Raw genomic sequence first — 19,514 nt, forward strand, 5'->3', positions numbered from 1 at the left:
ATCCATTTCAGAGTTAAAGTCTGTTTATATTCCCTATATAGATTATCAGAAGTATATAACCTAGGGAATAGGAAGTACAGAGATTAATGTTTGGCTGTTTTCTTCACTCCTTAGGGACTAAGAAATGTAGCTAATTCATCATTATCTTGTCTCCAATGCCTGGCACACTGAGAGCACAATAAATATTTGTTGAAGTGAATCTTGAGTACTTTGGTCAATGTGTGGTTTTTAGCTTTCCAGGCCTAAGCCTTGTATAACTGTAAGTCAGGATTGATAAGTACCTGTTTTCCTGCTCAACTTCCAGGAGCTTTAAGAAGATGAATTAAATAATGGATTTTCAGTGAAACTAATCTGCTGAGCTTATACTTTCTAAGTGTAGCACAGGAGGCCAAAATTATTGGCTCATTCCTGAAACATGTCTCTCAAAAGTGATTTATGGGCTCTGACTTTCCACACTCAGGGCTAAAGCAGCAGCTGCCACAGTTATAGTATGATCTGCAGGACTGATATGTGTATTCTTTGGCTGGTTCAGACAGGATCTTTTTAGCTGCTTTCAAATTCCAAAGCCTACCCTTTCCTTATATCGGTCTTTATATTTGATCTTTTTTTGTATGCTTTGAGTACGCCCACAGCCCGAGGCTCTGTGCTCTGGAACTCTTCATTTAGTCCTAGGCTGGGTAAGTAACCATCCCAGAGAGGAATCTGCGAACTTCCATAATAGGAATGAACATGGTCAAGAAAGGCAGTAAGCGACCTATCTATCTGAGACAGTCTTCTGGCTTTTAATTACAGTATTACTCAGTCCACACAAATCAAACCATTATGCCAGAGAGCCTGTACTTCTTATAAGACTGTCCTAGGTTCACTAGGTAATTCATTAGCCCCAAAATGAAACTAACATTTCAAGATCAGAATAAAGCATAAAACCGGCTGAGCCTACTTTGTGTCTTCCCCATGCTCATTGCCACCATTGTAGATCAATTCTAATTATAGAGCTATTAGAGATCATTTTGTACAATCCCTCCTTTTACAGATGAGAAAACAGGCTTAGAGAGGGTAGGTGTACAAGTTAAGACATGTACAAGTTTGAGTAGGACTGGAACCCAGATTTTTGAGCTCTCAGTAGAGACTCCTTTTCACTATACAAAAGGTCACAACGTAATGTCTTAAGCAAGGCAAGCAGCAAAAATGAGTGAGTTTGGCTAGAAGTAAACAACAGTGAGTAGTGGGGACCGTGGCCAGCTGGAGAGCCCACCCCATCCTAAATCTAAGTGAATGCCATATAAATGAAGCTTTGACTCAGCTTCAGCCCATTGTTGCCAGGAGGGCCTTTGGTTTTTTCAAGGGAAGCCAGAAGTAGAGATTTGTTACGTGAAGTTTCCTGATTTTTAAGTATTGCAGCAAATTCATACTTCATTGTATGAATTAAACAAACCTGTGTACCATAACACCTATTCTTTTCTAGAGCCACCAGTTTCAAACCTCTGTGCTTCAGCAGGATGTTTTTCTGTCATGTTTAGTTTCATGGTCTGTCACTAATTCATAGGTGAGTGGAGACACATTCCTTTTTCCTGTTTCCTACTGAACCTTTCCTAACTTCATGCCTTTTCATCCCCTCCATCTTATAAAATAAGAAAGCAGATATTTACTGAGCATCTACTGTGTGCCAGATGCTGTGGTAGACACATTCACGTGACTGCCAGTTCGTACCCTCTTTGAGATTTTCATTCAAACCCCTGTATATACACTCTGTCATCCCCACTTTTGGCTAAAAATACATGGTTTGTTTATTGCTAGTATAATCTTATTCAAGTTCGATAACTTCTATCATCAGATAAGGTGACATGAGTGACATCAGATTGGTTGGGCATCAACAGGAACAATTAGCCCCAAATAAAGCCTTAACTTTTTTTTTTTTAAAGGCAGCCCACCTTCTAATCTTGCAATATAATGAGGAATCTTTTAGTAAAACAGCAAACAGCATTCCTTCCTCTGGAGGCTGCCTGAACCCAAAGGTTCTCCTCCTTGCTTTTCTATCATACTTGGATTTTTTTGTTTTTCATTTTCTCCCTGAAGCCTGACTAGGTACATTCTGTCTCCCAAGCTTCACACTCCCCTCTGTATACTTAGTGAGCCAATCTCTTAACAGGGTTAAAAAAGAAGGCCAATTTTCCACCTGCTAGCTTTTCTGGCACACCCTTGTAAGACAGCACCCAGCTTTTGTTCCCTTTCTTTCACAATTCCTTAAACGGCTCTTGCCCTAGATTGCGAGAGTCCAGCAGAGCACCTCAGGCTTCTGGGAAATAAGTCTTTCAGGCTAACTGGTTTGTGTGGCCTGGAAATGGACAGTGTGGTAATTTAAGTCTTCTCTTTCGTTAGTCTCATCTAACACCTGGCCTGGTAATCCCTACATCTTGCCGAAAGTGGGATAGGGAAGGAAGGAGAAAGAATAATAAAGTTTTCTTGAAAGGGCTGAGCCCTGGAGTGTCTGAACATTGGGATCACTTACAGAGGTCTTTCTTTTGAACTTGACAGATGGCAGACCCCTAAAATCATGATAATTACATCATCATATCTCATCCCCTGGAAAAAAGAGCTGACTTGTACCCTGTGAATCCAACAAAACGGCCTTGAATACATGGCTTGGCCTCAGACATTACGTCACCACTCAACCTTTCTGTGTTGACATTATACGGGTATAATAGAGGTGTAGGAATTTGCCAGGAAGTGCACTACAGGCCAGTAAAGGAACCTAGAAAGTTATAACTCCGCTTTTTTTTTTTTTCTAATAACTCCATACAGCCCTGATTAAGCTCACGTGGGGGCCTGGCATGCCATATGTTCTCCTGAAATAAAGGTACACTTTTAATAGGGGAGATTCAACTCTCAGATTCTATCCTTTGACTTGCTTTGTGTCTTTAAGCTAACTTTTTCTTCTTCTCCTTGCCTTTCTTTTATATCATATATTTTTTGCCCTTTAGCTTCTAAAGCACTTTCATGTCATACTAATCCTCCCAGGAACCTTTGGGTATAGTTGAACAGGTTTCATCCCCATGTGAAACTAAGGTCTAGAGTAGTTTGAAACTGCAAATCTAATCAGTAGCTGAACCAGGACTAGACTCAGTCCATTGCCTATGATTGTACCCTCTTCCTCGTAGGCCTGCTGCCACCTGTGTTTTCAGATCAAGTGGCGATAGCCTCTTCCATGGGCTGATGAGGAAGAGCTGAACACAGAATGTTATGGCAGAGGAATTCCTTGTTGTATGTATTTTTTAGGTGAATATTTTAGGAGACTCTTTACTTTATAAAGAGAAGGTAGCATGAAGATAACTTGTTTATTAAATCAGCTATTTGTAAATCTTTTTGACTCCTGAACCTCTTTGAAAGTCTAAAAGCTTTGAACACCATTTCAGAAAAATGTACATATGCACATCGTTTTGCATGTAATATTAAGGAGTTTATGGAATTCCTGAAAACTAGGGGCTTCAGGTATTAGCAATCCTGGATTAAGATTTTACTCAAGGATTAAACCGTCTTTTAGTTCATTTACTGATGTAGAACTTAGAAAGCTTACAAGGTTTTGGAGTATATGCAGACCTGCTAGATATAGTCTGGTTTTTAATTGTTAAGCTGAAAAGGACCACTAGGTGACCTGATTTCCTCTTAGGAACAAATGGGATTGATGTGATCTGGTGATACAACATGGCAGTGCTCCTTTAATATATAGTTCCTGACTAGGAGTTTGGGCTCCACTAGGAAATCCCTGGTAGATATTAATGATGGGAACAGAGTATAACCTGCTCTACCTGCCCCATTCTCCTTGTAGAGTTTAAGTAGCTTTACCTCTTTTTTGGGTATCTTAAAAAAAGGGAAAAGGGAAATAATATTCCTTCCTCTGAAAGACTGGAGACCTTTGCTTGAATAAAGAATATAAATACACATTTGCAGACTGAAATGAGTGATACCATCTCCCCACTTCCCAGTCCCCAAGTATAAAAACTAAGGCCCACAGAGGAGAAATTGATTGTTGAAGGCCGTTTGGTTGATGACCCCTCATCTTGCCCAGGTTTCCAAAAGAGTTTTGCCAAACAGAGATTCATCTTTAAGTAATGCAGCCTACTTTGTTACAAGCAGCTGTTAGAGATTTAGAGCATTTTTTTTTATTTCTTCCCTACTGATTATTCAACAGTTATTGGCTGTCTTTATGGAACTTTTTTATTATTATTAATAGAATTTTTCCTACTCAGAACCCATTAAAGTTATTTATTTTAATAAACCAAAGAATCCAGGAGCCTAGTGGAGCTAAAATGGCAAATGATCCAAAGAAGCAAAAATCATGTAACTTCACGTGCAAAAAATAGTGTTAATCTTATGGGTATGCATATTTGTGTGCTTTTATTGGTAGCCAATGGAATTGTATTTTCTCTTACCACAAATAAAATCAAATAAACCTATGGCTTTGGCCATTTCCAAAGAAAAATTTTCCTGTTTGCTTTGGATAGTATTTGTGACAGGCTCTGGGTATAAGTGATATGATCAAATGTATATTATATACCAATTGGCAGACCTTTTACTGAAAATAATCTTATAGAGAGCACATCACAAAATGGTTCAATCATTTTTTTTCCCCTTCTGACAAAGGTCAGGGAGAAATGAGAGCTGTGTTTGATTTAAATGTTAAATAGCAGTTTCTCTGCTGTTGCTGATCCAGGCTAGAGAGCCATCTGGTTTTTCTATCCTATTCAATACAGTTAATTAGACAGGCGTGCCATTTACTGGAGAATAATTAATCAATTACTATGGGAGGAACCTTGGAGAGAACTGTGTAAATTGATCGGTACTCAGTGAATAATAGCTGATTGATATGTCTCTTTCTCCATCAGCAGATATTGGGGAATATTAACTGCTGTGCACACACACATACACACACGTTACACTTACACACACGTATCATATACATATATTTTACTTAGAGAAGTGGAGTGGAGAAATTGATCAGAAAGAGATTTCTCTGTTAGCAAAGAACCTAAGACATATTCTGGGTTATTTTGGAGTATATCAGTAGATGGCCTGTTCCTCCTGCATGCTAGAACTTTTTCCTCTTTTTAACGTGGATTTTGGGTGGGTGAGAAGTGGGAGGCATTTTTTTGGTTTCAGGAGTTCTTGGAGGGGACACTGGGCATTATAGCAGTCTACCAGAGTAGGGAGTATTATGTGAGTGACTGTTTTCTCTAAAGGTTAATAGATTGACAGAGGACATGTGGGCAAATGAGATAGTGACAGGGTGCTAATATGGTTTTTTTTCTTTTTGGTTGTTGTTGATGATGGTGGTTCCTTGAAATCTATTAAGAGAAGCAGTTGTTGCTCTGTCCCTGTGCTTGAACAAGTTAATATCTCCATACTGACAGTGGATTAGATAAAATGCACTGGCCGCAGGTTAGCTCTACTTAAGATGACTGGGCTGCATCAAGATCAGTAAACAGGCTGCCCTCTTGGGCTACGGAATGAATGAACAGCGAGAGATGGGGTTAGGGTGTAGCCAGCCTTTAACCTCTGTGGCCAGCTGGGAAGGATTGTGGACAGTGTGGATCCACACAACAGCTTACGCTCATTTTTGCATTGGTATCACCCATCTTACCCACAAAGCCAAGTTAAAATTAAGTATGTCTTCCACTCTCTGATCTGAAGTAGGCTGTGGGTCTCCTACCTCGTCCTATCCCCCATACCTCAAAGCATTTGGGGAAGTGGGGCTTCTATTGCCTAGATAATGGACTCCCTAAAACATTCTTTCTCATTCGGAGCCCTGCCCTATCTATCTCTGTTAGGATACAAGGTGAAACACTCATGTGAAGTGAGTTGGTTTTTTTTAAAGTTATTTTATTTATATTTTACTTTTGGCTGCATTGGGTCTTCGTTGCTGCGCGTGGGCTTTCTCTGGTTGCGCGAGGGGGGGCTACTCTTCGTTGTGGTGCACGGGCTTCTCATTGTGATGGCTTCTCTTGTTGAGGAGCATGGGCTCTAGGCACGCCGGCTTCAGTAGTCGTGGCTTGTGGGCTCTAGAGCGCAGGCTCAGTAGTTGTGGCGCATGGGCTTCGTTGCTTTGCGGCATGTGGGATCTTCCCGGACCAGGGCTCGAACCCTTGTCCCCTGCATTGGCAGGCGGATTCTTAACCACTGCACCGCCAGGGAAGCCCCCTGAAGTGAGTTTTTAATTTGTCACTCACCCCTCAGTCAGAGGCTTCAGCCTCCTTCAACCTGGGAGGAGAGGAATCTTTGAAGCTGCTCTGATGATGTTAAATGTATCTCTGGACTCAGTCCACTTGAAATGATGTTTATTTCTGCAAAGGTTTAAAAAGAAAGAAAGGGAAGGGAGGGGAGGAGGGAGAGAAAGAAAGAGAGATAAATAAAGGAAGAAGGAAAGAGAGGAAGGGAGGGATGGAGGGAGGGAAAAGAAAAAAGAAAAGAGAAAGCGCTCCTTTGGCTGCCTTGGGGTCTTTTTGTCGGTGGTGGTATTCGTTTGCTGCTGCCACGCGCACGCAGGATCCTCAGTTCCCCAACCAGGGATCAAACCCGTGCCCCCTGCAGTGGAAGCACGGAGTCTTAACCAATGGACCGCCCCTACCTTGTATTTTAAAATAGCCCAGAGCTCTGTCCCTTCTCCTAGAATATTCTTCTGTTCTTCTCCCAGATAGCCATATAACTTGCTCCCTCATTTCCTTCAGGGCTATGCTCAAAATGCCATATTATCAGAGAGGCCTTCTGTGACTACCCTGTATAAAATGAAACTAACCACCCCCAGCACTCCCTCCATGCCCTAACCTGCTGTTTAATTTTTCTCTGTAACACCACCACTGGACACATTACATACATATATTCTTTTTAACTTTTTTTCCCCTACTTACTCTTCACTCACATTATATATGCATAAAATTCTTTTCCTCTCCCCACCCAATGAAATGTAAGTCACATGAAGGTAGGGACAGGGTCTTTTTGATCAGTCCTTTCCCTGGGACAGTGCCCAACACTGTAGACATAGTAGACATTCAGTAAATACTTGTTTAATGAATAAACGGATGAACTCATTTTTATTTCACTCTCTCAGCGGTATCCTAGGCAGCCAACTTTTAATGTTGGAAGGGGCCCAGCAGACAACCAAGAAATGCCATAAATGAATTCCTCAGGGCAGTTTTGTGATTCCGGTGTGTGTGAACAGTTAAACAGTCTGACTAGCCGGCAGTGGGTCGAGACCCCCTCCTTGGAAATTATCCTGAGCTGTTCCCTTGTGGTGGCTGCAAGAGGAAGAAAGGGGTCAGGAGTTGCCCTTGTCCCTGAAAGGAAGCCTGTACATTGTACTCATTTTCCACCTATTTCTGGAGCTGTCATACTAAATCCAAGAGGCCTCAACTCTGTGGGAGTTTTCTTCCTTCTAAGGCAGCCTTGTGCGTCAGCTTTCTGTCTGGGAGTCCCCTTTTACCTTTTCATGGCTTTCCCTGGTGAATAGTTGAGCAAATGGGAAAGCACTGATCCTTTGCAATGAAATAGTAAAACCTCTGATAAGCCCAGCCTTGGTTCGCTCTTTTTTAATATTTATTTTTCATTTGTTTAGTCTGGGGAAGATATTGGGGAGGGGTGTGCACAGGGTAACAGGAATTCTCTATATGAAGTTTTATAGCCTCTTTTAAACACAGAGCATGAAATGAGGAGCTGTTGAGTAATAAATATGTTTTATATATAAATTATTAGTGACAGTTCTTTTGTGTTCCCTCCCCCATGTGTCTTAATTTGGGTTCAGGTTTCAGGTGCAAGTAATTTATTTGGAAATGCAGTAAATATCAGAGGAGTGGAAAAGTGAGATAGGGAAAAGAAGGATGATTCAGTGAGCCAACTACAACTGTGGGCAATTGGAGTTTGATTCCGAGGGGAAAGGGTATAGAACACACACTTCAGGGTTAGTCTACCTGGGATCTAGGCAGCTGGGATATGAGTCATTGCTGGAGCCTGCTCTCAGGGAGTGTTCATTCCCTAGAGTACCCTGCAGCCTCCTGAGCTTTCGAGAAGCCCTTCGGCAAAGAGATATGGATACTGGCAGTTGGAGGTCAGGTACACTAAGCAGTAAGGCCTGAGGGACATGAGCAGGCTATGAAGGAGTGAGTTACCCGTGCTTCCTGTTTCTGTTAAAACAGTAGACTACATGAGCACCATAGCTTTATCTTTCCTCTTTCCTTTGCCTTTTTCTACCACATCTTTACCTATGGGTGGCTCAGGGCTCAAATCTGTCTTGCCTTGACTTTTGTGAATCAGCAGGCACCTTATTTCTCATAATGGCACCTAGTGATCTCGACTTCATGGCAGGGTAGCTGTGTACCTACATGTATATTTTCTACTTGGTTTAAGCTCCTTGAGAACCCAGGTACTACCTTATATATCTTTGTAAACACCAGAGTGCCTGGCACGTAAGTGCTCGGTTCGTGTGTGATTAATGAATTTTTCCCCCTAACTATTGATAGTAGGTAGTTTTGCCAAACAGGCTGTGAGAGAAAAGCCTTTGGGCTCCTGAATTCCAACTTCGTAACTTCAAACAAGATAGTGTCATAAACTGCAGGGAGTTACTGGATGGACCCTAAGTCAAGACAATGAGGGTTCATCTTTTCTTTTTTTCTTCTATTTTTAAGGGAAAAATATTTAAGTATATTGTAGTGATAAGTACATTAACATTGTTGTGTAACCATCAGGAGCATCTATCTCCAAAAGTTTTTCATCTTGCAAAACTGAAACTCTGTACCCATTAAACACTAACTCCCCTCCCTCCCCTGCCCCCAGCTCTTGGTAACCACCATTCCACTTTGTCTTTATGAATTTGACTACTCACTTACTCTAGGAACCTCATAAGTGGAATCATACAGTATTTGTCTTTTTGTAACTGGCTTATTTCACTTCTCATAATGTTCAAGATTCATCCATGTTGTAGCTTGTGTCAGAATTTCCTTCCTTTTAAAATCTGAATAATATTCCATCATGTGTATGCACCACGTTTTGTTTATACATTCATCTCTTGATGGACACTTGGGTTGCTTCCCTCTTTGGCTGTTGTGAATAAAGCTGCTATGAACATTGTTATATAAATATCTCTAAGAGATCCTGCATTCAGTTCTTTTAGCTATATACCCAGAGGTGGAATTGATGAATCATATAGTGACTTTACTTTTAATTTTTTGAGGAACTATTTTCCGTTTTTTTGATAGTAACCATCCTAATGAGTGTGAGGTGGTATCTCCTTGTAGTTTTGATATTAATTTCCCTAATGATTAGTGATGTTGAGCATCTTTTTGTGTGCTTGTTGGCCATTTGTATATGGCCATTATACATTTCTTTGTTGGAAAATGTCTGTTCAAGTACTTTGCCCATTTTTAAAATCCTGAGGTCTTTGGTTTCTGTTGTTGAGGAAACTTTTAAGTTGAAGTGTAACATAATTAGACTTTGAGTTTCCTTATTTTCAACATACTTATGTAGTGACTCGTCAAGCAACCGTGAGCCAGCAGTTTAGGGACTTTCAGCTCTGATCTGGCTTCCATCATTCCTTCACAGAGTAATCATAGAATCTTAGAACTAAATGAGCCTCAGAGGGTATCTTAGTCTGTTATGGCTGCCACAACAAAATACCATGGACTGGGTGGCTTATAATGTCAGTAATTTCTTTCTCACGTTGTGGAGGCTGGAAGTCCAAGATCAGGGTGCCAACCTGATTGGGTTCTGGTGAAGGCCGTCTTCCTGGTTGCAGCCTGCTGACTTCTCACTGTTTCCTCACATGGTGGAAGGGCCTAGGGAGCTCTGCTGGGTCTCTTTTACAGGAGTGCTAATCCCATTTATGAGGGCTCCACCCTTAAGGCCCAATCACCTCCCAAAGGCCCCACCTCCTAATATCACATTGGGCATTAGGATTTGAACATGTGAATTTGGGGGGACACAAACATTCAGACCATAGCAACGAGCAACCAGATGAGGAAACTGAACCCACTTCTTTTTCAACTGTGCCCTGAGCCAAATCACCTAGCCCCTGTGGATAGCATTTTCTTCATCTTTGAACATGAGTTTCTTTCCCTCCTTTCTCATGTTATTACTAGTGTTTTGAAGACTGGTAAATTGATTTTTAATGATTGCGAAGTATTTAGTAATGTATTCATTAGGCATGAGGTTGTGTATATGTTGGACTTACACTTTTTGGATGTTCGCAGTGTCATTTTTAAGTCAGAAATTTTCTTTAGAAAACTGTAGGCCTTTATTTTTCTAGGGGAATAAGCAGATGGGACCAAACGGCAGGAAGTAATGCTGACCTAAACTTAAAGCAAAGCACTTTTGTTAATCTTTGGAAATAAATGAAGTCTCAGAATTGCTCACTGGTTGCTATTAGACAGTGCTCTTATGAGTCCTAATTAAAATAGATCTGGCTTAGTGTCCTCTCTTTCTGAGATCAGACAGTTTGAAGCTGCCTCATAAAAGGGGATTGCTTATGTCTCTGGCATTAACTCATAGCTGGGTTGGCAGTGGCTTCCTGCTCAAAGATGTAGATGACAACAGGGAAGTTCAGGGTGCTTGGGCTTGCATAAAAGATCTCTGGGAAGCTCCTAAATTTAAAAAAAATTTTTGAGAGATTGGTTCAAGATGGCAGAGTAGAAGGACGTGCTCTCACTCCCTCTTGCGAGAACAACAGAATCACAACTAACTGCTGAACAGTCATCAACCGGAAGACACTGAAACTCACCAGAAAAGATACCCCACATCCAAGGACAAAGGAGAAGCCACAATGAGACGGTAGGAGGGGCGCAATCACAATAAAATCAAATCCCATAACTGCGGGTGGGTGACTCACAAACTGGAGAACACTTATACCACAGAAGTCCACCCACTGGAGTGAAGGTTCTAAGCCCCACGTCAGGCTTCCCAACCTGGGGGTCCGGCAACAGGAGGAGGAATTTCTAGACAATCAGACTTTGAAGGCTAGGGGGATTTGATTGCAGGACTTCGACAGGACTGGGGGAAACAGAGACTCCACTCTTGGAGGGCACACACAAAGTAGTGTGCGCATCGGGACCCAGGGGAAGGAGCAGTGACCCCGTAGGAGACTGAACCAGACCTGCCTGCTAGTGTTGGAGGGTCTCCTGCAGAGGCAGGGTGTGGCTGTGTCTCATTGTGAGGACAGGGACACTGGCAGCAGAAGTTCTGGGAAGTACTCCTTGGCGTGAGCCCTCCCAGAGTTCGCCATTAGCCCCACCAAAGAGCCCAGGTAGGCTTCAGTGTTGGGTCGCCTCGGGCCAAACAACCAACAGGGAGGGAACCCAGCCCCACCCATCAGCAGACAAGCGGATTAAAGTTTTACTGAGCTCTGTCCACCAGAGCAACAGCCAGCTCTACCCACCACCAGTCCCTCCCATCAGGAAACCTGCACAAGCCTCTTAGATAGCCTCATCCACCACAGGGCAGAGAGCAGAAGCAAGAAGAACTACAGTCCTGCAGCCTGTGGAACAAAAACCACATCCACAGAAAGACAGACAAGATGAAAAGGCAGAGGACTATGTACCAGATGAAGAAACAAGATAAAACCCCAGAAAAACAATTAAATGAAGTGGAGATAGGCAACCCTCCAGAAAAAGAATTCAGAATAATGATAGTGAAGATGATCCAGGACCTCGGAATAAGAATGGAGGCAAAGATCGAGAAGATGCAAGAAATGATTAACAAAGACCTAGAAGAATTAAACAACAAACACCTAGAAGAATTAAAGAACAAACAAACAGAGATGAACAATGCAATAACTGAAATGAAAACTACACTAGAAGGAATCAATAGCAGAATAACTGAGGCAGAAGAACGGATAAGTGACCTGGAAGACAGAATGGTGGAATTCACTGCTGCGAAACAGAATAAAGAAAAAAGAATGAAAAGAAATGAAGACAGCCTAAGAGACCTCTGGGACAACATTAAACGCAACAACATTCGCATTATAGGGGTCCCAGAAGGAGAAGATAGAGAGAAAGGACCCGAGAAAATATTTGAAGAGATTATAGTAGAAAACTTCCCTAACATAGGAAAGGAAATAGCCACCCAAGTCCAGGAAGCGCAGAGAGTCCCAGGCAGGGTAAACCCAAGGAGAAACACGCCGAGACACATAGTAATCAAATTGGCAAAAGTTAAAGACAAAGAAAAATTATTGAAAGCAATAAGGGAAAAACGACAAATAACATACAAGGGAACTCCCATAAGGTTAACAGCTGATTTCTCAGCAGAAACTCTACAACCCAGAAGGGAGTGGCATGGCATATTTAAGCTGATGAAAGGGAAGAACCTACAACCAAGATTACTCTACCCAGCAAGGATCTCATTCAGATTCAATGGAGAAATCAAAAGCTTCACAGGCAAGCAAAAGCTAAGAGAATCCAGCACCACCAAACCAGCTCTACAACAAATGCTAAAGGAACTTCTCTAAGTGGGAAACACAAGAGAAGAAAAGGACCTGCAAAAACCAACCCATAACAATTAAGAAAATGGTAATAGGAACATAATATCGATAATTACCTTAAACGTGAATGGATTAAATGCTCCAACCAAAAGACAGGCTCGCTGAATGGATACAAAAACAAGACCCATATATATGCTATCCACAAGAGACCCACTTCAGACCTAGGAACACATATAGACTGAAAGTGAGGAGATGGAAAAAGATATTCCATGCAAATGGAAATGAAAAGAAAGCTGGAGTAGCAATACTCATATCAGATAAAACAGACTTTAAAATAAAGACTGTTACAAGAGACAAGGAAGGACACTACATAATGATCAAGGGATCAATCCAAGAAGAAGATATAACAATTATAAATCTGTATGTATCCAACACAGGAGTACCTCAATACATAAGGCAACTGCTAACAGCTGTAAAAGAGGAAATTGACAGTAACACAATAATAGTGGGGGACTTTAACACCTTACTTAAACCAATGGACAGATCATGCAAACAGAAAATTAATAAGGAAACACAAGCTTTAAATGATACAATAGACCAGATAGATTTAATTGATATTTATAGCACATTCCATCCATAAACAGCAGATTACATTTCTTCTCAAGCACGCACGGAACATTCTCCAGGATAGGTCACATCTTGGGTCACAAATCAAGCCTCAGTAAATTTAACAAAATTGAAATCATATCAAGCATTTTTTCTGACCACAACGCTATGAGATTAGAAATCAATTACAGGGAAAAATAATGTACAAAACACAAACACATGGAGGCTAAACAACACGTTACTAAATAACCAAGAGATCACTGAAGAAATCAAAGAGGAAATCAAAAAATACCTAGAGACAAATGACAATGAAAACAAGATGATCCAAAACCTATGGGATGCAGCGAAAGCAGTTCTAAGAGGGAAGTTTATAGCAATACAAGCCTCAAGAAACAAGAAAAATCTCAAACAATCTAACCTTACACCTAAAGGAACTAGAGAAAGAAGAACAAACAAAACCCAAAGTTAGTAGAAGGAAAGAAATCATAAAGATCAGAGCAGAAATAAATGAAATAGAAACAAAGAAAACAGTAGCAAAGATCAATAAAACTAAAAGCTGGTTCTTTGAGAAGATAAACAAAATTGATAAACCATTAGCCAGACTCATCAAGAAAAAGAGGGAGAGTACTCAAATCAATAAAATTAGAAATGAAAAAGGAGAAGTTACAACAGACACCGCAGAAATACAAAGCATCCTAAGAGACTACTGCAAGCAACTCTATGCCAATAAAATGGACAATCTGGAAGAAATGGACAAATTCTTAGAAAGGTATAACCTTCCAAGACTGAACCAGGAAGAAATAGAAAATACGAACAGATCAATCACAAGTAATGAAATTGAAACTGTGATTAAAAATCTTCCAACAAACAAAAGTCCAGGACCAGATGGCTTCACAGGTGAATTCTGTCAAGCATTTAGAGAAGAGCTGACACCCATCCTTCTCAAACTCTTCCAAAACATTGCAGAGGAAGGAACACTCCCAAACTCATTCTGTGAGGCCACCATCACCCTGATACCAAAACCAGACAAAGATACTACAGAAAAAGATAATTACAGACCAATATCACTGATGAATATAGACGCAACAATCCTCAGCAAACAGAATCCAACAACACATTAAAAGGATCATACACTATGATCAAGTGGGATTTATTTATCCCAGGGATGCAAGGATTCTTCAACATATGCAAATCAACCAAAGTGATACACCATATTAACAAATTGAAGAAGGAAAACCATATGATCATCTCAATAGATGCAGAAAAAGCATTTGACAAAATTCAACACCCAGTTATGATAAAAACTCTCCAGAAAGTGGGCATAGAGGGAACCTCCCTCAACATAATAAAGGCCATATATGACAAACTTGCAGCAAACATCATTCTCAATGGTGAAAAACTGAAAGCATTTCCTCTAAGATCAGGAACAAGACAAGGATGTCCACTCTCACCACTATTATTCAGCATAGTTTTGGAAGTCCTAGCCACGGCAATCAGAGAAGAAAAAGAAATAAAAGGAATACAAATTGGAAAAGAGGAGGTAAAACTGTCAGTGTTGGCAGATGATGTGGTACTATACATAGAGAATCCTAAAGATGCCACCAGAAAACTACTAGAGCTAATCAATGAATTTGGTAAAGTAGCAGGATACAAAATTAATGCACAAATCTCTTGCATTCCTATACACTAATGATGAAAAATCTGAAAGAGAAATTAAGGAAACACTCCCATTTACCATTGCAACAAAAAGAATAAAATACCTAGGAATAAACCTACCTAGGGAGACAAAAGACCTGTATGCAGAAAACTGTAAGACACTGATGAAAGAAATTAAAGATGATACAAACAGATGGGGAAATATGCCATGTTCCTGGATTGGAAGAATCAATATTGTGAAAATGACTATACTACCCATAGCAACCTACAGATTCAGTGCAATCCCTGTCTAATTACCAATGGCATTTTTTACAGAACTAGAACAAAAAATCTTAAAATTTGTATGGAGACACAAAAGACCCCGAATGGCCAAAGCAATCTTGAGGGAAAACAACAGAGCTGGAGGAATCAGACTCCCTGACTTCAGACTATACTACAAAGCTACAGTAATCAAGACAATATGGTACTGGCACAAAAACAGAAATATAGATCAATGGAACAGGATAGAAAGCACAGAGATAAACCCACGCACCTGTGGTCAACTAATCTATCACAGAGGAGGCAAGGATATACACTGGAGAAAAGACAGTCTCTTCAATAAGTGGTGCTGGGAAAACTGGACAGCTACATGTAAAAGAATGAAATTAGAACACTCTCTAACACCATACACAAAAATAAGCTCAAAATGGATTAGAGACCTAAATATAAGACTGGACACTATAAGACTCTAAGAGGAAAACATAGGAAGAACACTCTTTGAGCTAAATCACAGCAAGGTCTTTTTTGACCCACCTCCTAGAGTAATGGAAATAAAAACAAAAATAAACAAATGGGACCTAATGAAACTTCAAAGCTTTTGCACAGCAAAGGAAAGTACAAACAAGACGAAAAGACTACCCTCAGAATGGGAGAAAATATTTGCAAAAGAATCAATGGACAAAGGATTAATCTCCAAAATATATATGCAGCTCAATATTCGAAAAACAAACAACCCAATCGAAAAATGGGCAGAAGACCTAAATAGACATTTCTCCAAAGAAGACATACAGATGGCCAAGAAGCACATGAAAAGCTGTTCAACATCACTAATTATTAGAGAAATGGAGATCAAAACTACAATGAGGTATCACCTCACACCAGTTCGAATGGGTATCATCAGAAATACTACAAACAACAAATGCTGGAGAGGGTGTGGAGAAAAGGGAACTGTCTTCCACTGTTGGTAGGAATGTAAATTATTACAGCCACTATGGAGAACAGTATGGAGGTTCCTTAAAAAACTAAAAATAGAATTACCATATGACCTAGCAATCCCACTACTGGGCATATACCCAGAGAAACCCATAATTCAAAAAGACACATACACCCCAGTGTTCATTGCAGCACTATTTACAGTAGCCAGGTCATGGAAGCAACCTAAATGCCCATCAACAGACCAATGGATAAAGAAGTTGTGGTACATATATACAGTGGAATATTACTCAGCCATAAAAAGGAAGGAAATTGGGTCATTTGTAGAGATGTGGATGGATCTAGAGACTGTCATACAGAGTGAAGTAAGTCAGAAAGAGAAAAACAAATATCGTATATTAACACATATGTGGAACCTGGAAAAATGATACAGTTGAACCGGTTTGCAGGGCAGAAATTGAGACACAGATGTAGAGAACAAACGTATGGACACCAAGGGGAGAAAGTGGCGGGCTGGGGCGAGGGTGGTGGTGTGGTGAATTGGGAGACTGGGATTGACATATATACACTAATATGTATAAAATGAATAATAAGAACCTGCTGTATAAAAAAATAAAATAAAATTCAAAAATTCAAAAGAATTTTTTTTGAAAAATTGTGGTAAAATATACATAACATTAAACTTACCACTAAAACCATTTTAAAGTGTACAGCTTCGTGGCATTAAGTACATTCACATTGTTGTGTAACTATCACAACTGTCCATCTCCAGAACTTTTTCTTCTTCCCAAAGTGAAACTCTATACTCGTTGAACAGTAGCTGCCCATTTCTCCCTTCCCTCCAGTCCTTAGCAACTACCATTCTGCTTTCTGTCTCTATGAATTTGACTACTCTTGGTTCCTCATGTAAGTTGAATCATGTAACATTTGTCTTTTTGTATATGGCTTATTTCACTTAGCATAATGTCTTCAAGTTTTACCCATGTTGTAGCATGTGTCAGAATTTCCTTTTTAATGCTAAATAGTATTCCATTGTATGGATATATACCACATTTTGTTTATCTGTTCATCCATTGATGGACATTTAGGTTGTTTGGCTGTTGTGAGCCTTCTTCTCTGAACATTGGTGTACAGATATCTCTAGTCCCTGCTTTCAATTCTTTGATATATACCTAGGAGTAGAATTTCTGGGTTATATGGTAGTTCTATGTTTAACTTTTTGAAGAACCTCCATACTGTGTTCCACAGTGACTGCACCATTATGCAGTCCAACCAGCAATGCTCAGTGGGTGCCAACTTCTCCACCTCCTCACCAACACTTGTTTTCTGTTTGTTTGCTTTTGGTAATCGCCATCCTAATGGGTGTGAAGTGGTACCGCATTGTGGTTTTCATTTTCATTGCCATAATGATCAGTGATGTTAAGCATCTTTTCACATTATTGACCATTTGTATATTTTCTTTGGAGAAATGTCTGTTCAAGTCCTTTGCCCATTTTTAAATCAGGTTGGTTGGTTGTTGCCAAGTTTTAGCCAATTAGCCTTTTGATTTGCAAATACTTTTAAGAGAGTGTTTGCTGTGTGGTGCCTTACGAGTGAATATATGTACATTTATCTTGTTTATTTTTTAAAAACCTTTTTCTGTATAGATAGATAGGTAGATAGATTATCAATCAATACATAAGTAATAAATAGATTTTTTTTTTTTGTCCCAACAGTATATCCTTTCAGGCTCTGATGACTTCAACCTGTACATGTGGAGAATTCCTGCAGATCCAGAAGCAGGTGAGTGTATCCCAAGTATGAACCTGCTGCTAACGTTGGCTCTATTGAACTCCTGCATGCTGTGCCCTGAGAGGGCAGATCTGTAGCAGTAGAGGAAGATATTTCTCTTTTAATACAAAAAATTTTTTGGAAAGTGACCAAAGTAAATTTTGAAATAAAAATTAGAAGCCAGATTTAGCTATAACCTTCATGCATACCCTTATCTGACATAATCATGCTCAGATTTTTTTCCTTCTAAGAACTTTTCTTTAGACTTCATAGATCTCCTTTATGTCCATTTTCCTCTCTCCTGTTTCACACTTGGAGTATTATTACCTTGCTTTTTACATGCTTTTCCTTTATTATTCATGTGCACATTCCTGCTTATTACTCTACAAACAGTTGTTAGGGCCTCTGCCTTTCTTTTAGCCTCCCTGGTGATGTTAGGTAAAGGGAAACTTTCTTTGTTGATGGACAGATGTATTCCCTGGAGTTTGGCTAACCCCAGACATGAGAGAAATTAGGAAGAAATATTTCTGCTTTTGCTCTAGATGTATTCTGAAAAAGAGCCTGCTGCTTTCCATAAATTTGGATCTAGGCCATCTGAGCTTTCAGGCAGCACAGACCATTCTTCATTCTTGATAATAGTGTCTTCACGTGCTCAGATGAGTGTTACACTGGTTGCTTCCTACTGGTAGAAAAATGTCTATTTTTTGTTCTCAGGACAGCTCAATACAGCCATCTGCTCCAGGTAATACATGGCATCAAACTGGAAAGTGGCCATCAGGAAAGTAATAGAGGACTGTGCTGATTATATTACACAAAATGTGTCTAGTGCTCAGAGTTTAGGAAAGTTGTTGGCTTGCCTATTGCTGAATTAACAATATTGTTACCTAACATCTGCCTTTCAAAACTTGTTGAGGCTTACTTTTGGAAACTATCCTGTTGCTGTGGTCTGGTTACTAAACAAGTTACAAAAGGCCTTTTTCCCCTTCTGGAATTTGGAAAGCATGAGTGAAGCATCTTACCTTTGAAGCACAACCAGATGGGACAGCAACAGTCTATCTGAACAAAAAGTGATGTTCCAGCACTAGAGATAGTTCTGTATTAAGTCTCCCACCCCCGTAAGTCCTAGATTGATTAGCTGAGAAATAATCTTTGGGCTTAATTGTATCTTTTACCTGATCTTGAAAAGCTTTTCATTATTAAGTCAATGTGGCTTTTAAAACAGAAAGTGGATCATCCCCTCCCCCAGGACTGTTCTCTGGAATCTTTTTCATGTTTGTATTGAGAGAAGGGGGAAGAATTAGCAGTAGTATTGTAGATTTTTTTCACCTCCTGCTGATTTCTGTGCTGACTTAGGGTACGGGCCACTGTTAGGCTGTCTTTATATGTAGATGGGTATGCAATCTCTGGGTTGGCAGGGACCCTCATCGCTGATCTAGGATTCCAGTATCAAAACTGGGAAATCGGTGCCTGGACCTTCCAAGGATTGTATAGGCACAGCTGGTTTAAAGGAATCCATTTCTAGATTCTCAATTTCCATATGTATTGTCTTTTCCCACCTCCCCTTTTCCCTTTGTCCTTCCCCCACTTTACAGAAAAACAAACAAACAAGCAGACAAACAAAAAACACCAGAAAATCGGAAGTACTCCAGAAATTTCTGGCCACTTGAACCTTGGCATGGTGCATTGCCCTTAAGATGTAAAAACCTCTAAGGTGCCAAAAAAGCTGAAGTATCCTTTAATCATAGGGCTATAACCCAACCCTCCACCATCTTCTACCTTATCTTCTTATGCACTTACAATAAATTTCTCCTTTTTATAATAATTGGTTTTTATAAAA

At 40.1% G+C, this 19,514-nt stretch overlaps 1 protein-coding gene across 5 annotated transcripts in view; it reads left to right on the plus strand.

The window, feature by feature from the left end:
• The window catches only part of DCAF5 (DDB1 and CUL4 associated factor 5), a 107,265-nt gene that overhangs the window by 63,219 nt on the left and 24,532 nt on the right, over positions 1-19,514 (plus strand). For all 5 annotated transcript variants that reach the window (XM_082451586.1, XM_082451588.1, XM_082451589.1 and 2 more), the window contains exon 7: positions 17,623-17,689. In XM_082451586.1, coding sequence (XP_082307712.1) covers positions 17,623-17,689 — 67 coding nt within the window. The remainder of the gene's footprint in view (positions 1-17,622; positions 17,690-19,514) is intronic.

This window comes from Balaenoptera physalus, assembly GCF_965194825.1.
Source record: "Balaenoptera physalus genome assembly, chromosome: 2".
NCBI lineage: Eukaryota > Metazoa > Chordata > Mammalia > Artiodactyla > Balaenopteridae > Balaenoptera > Balaenoptera physalus.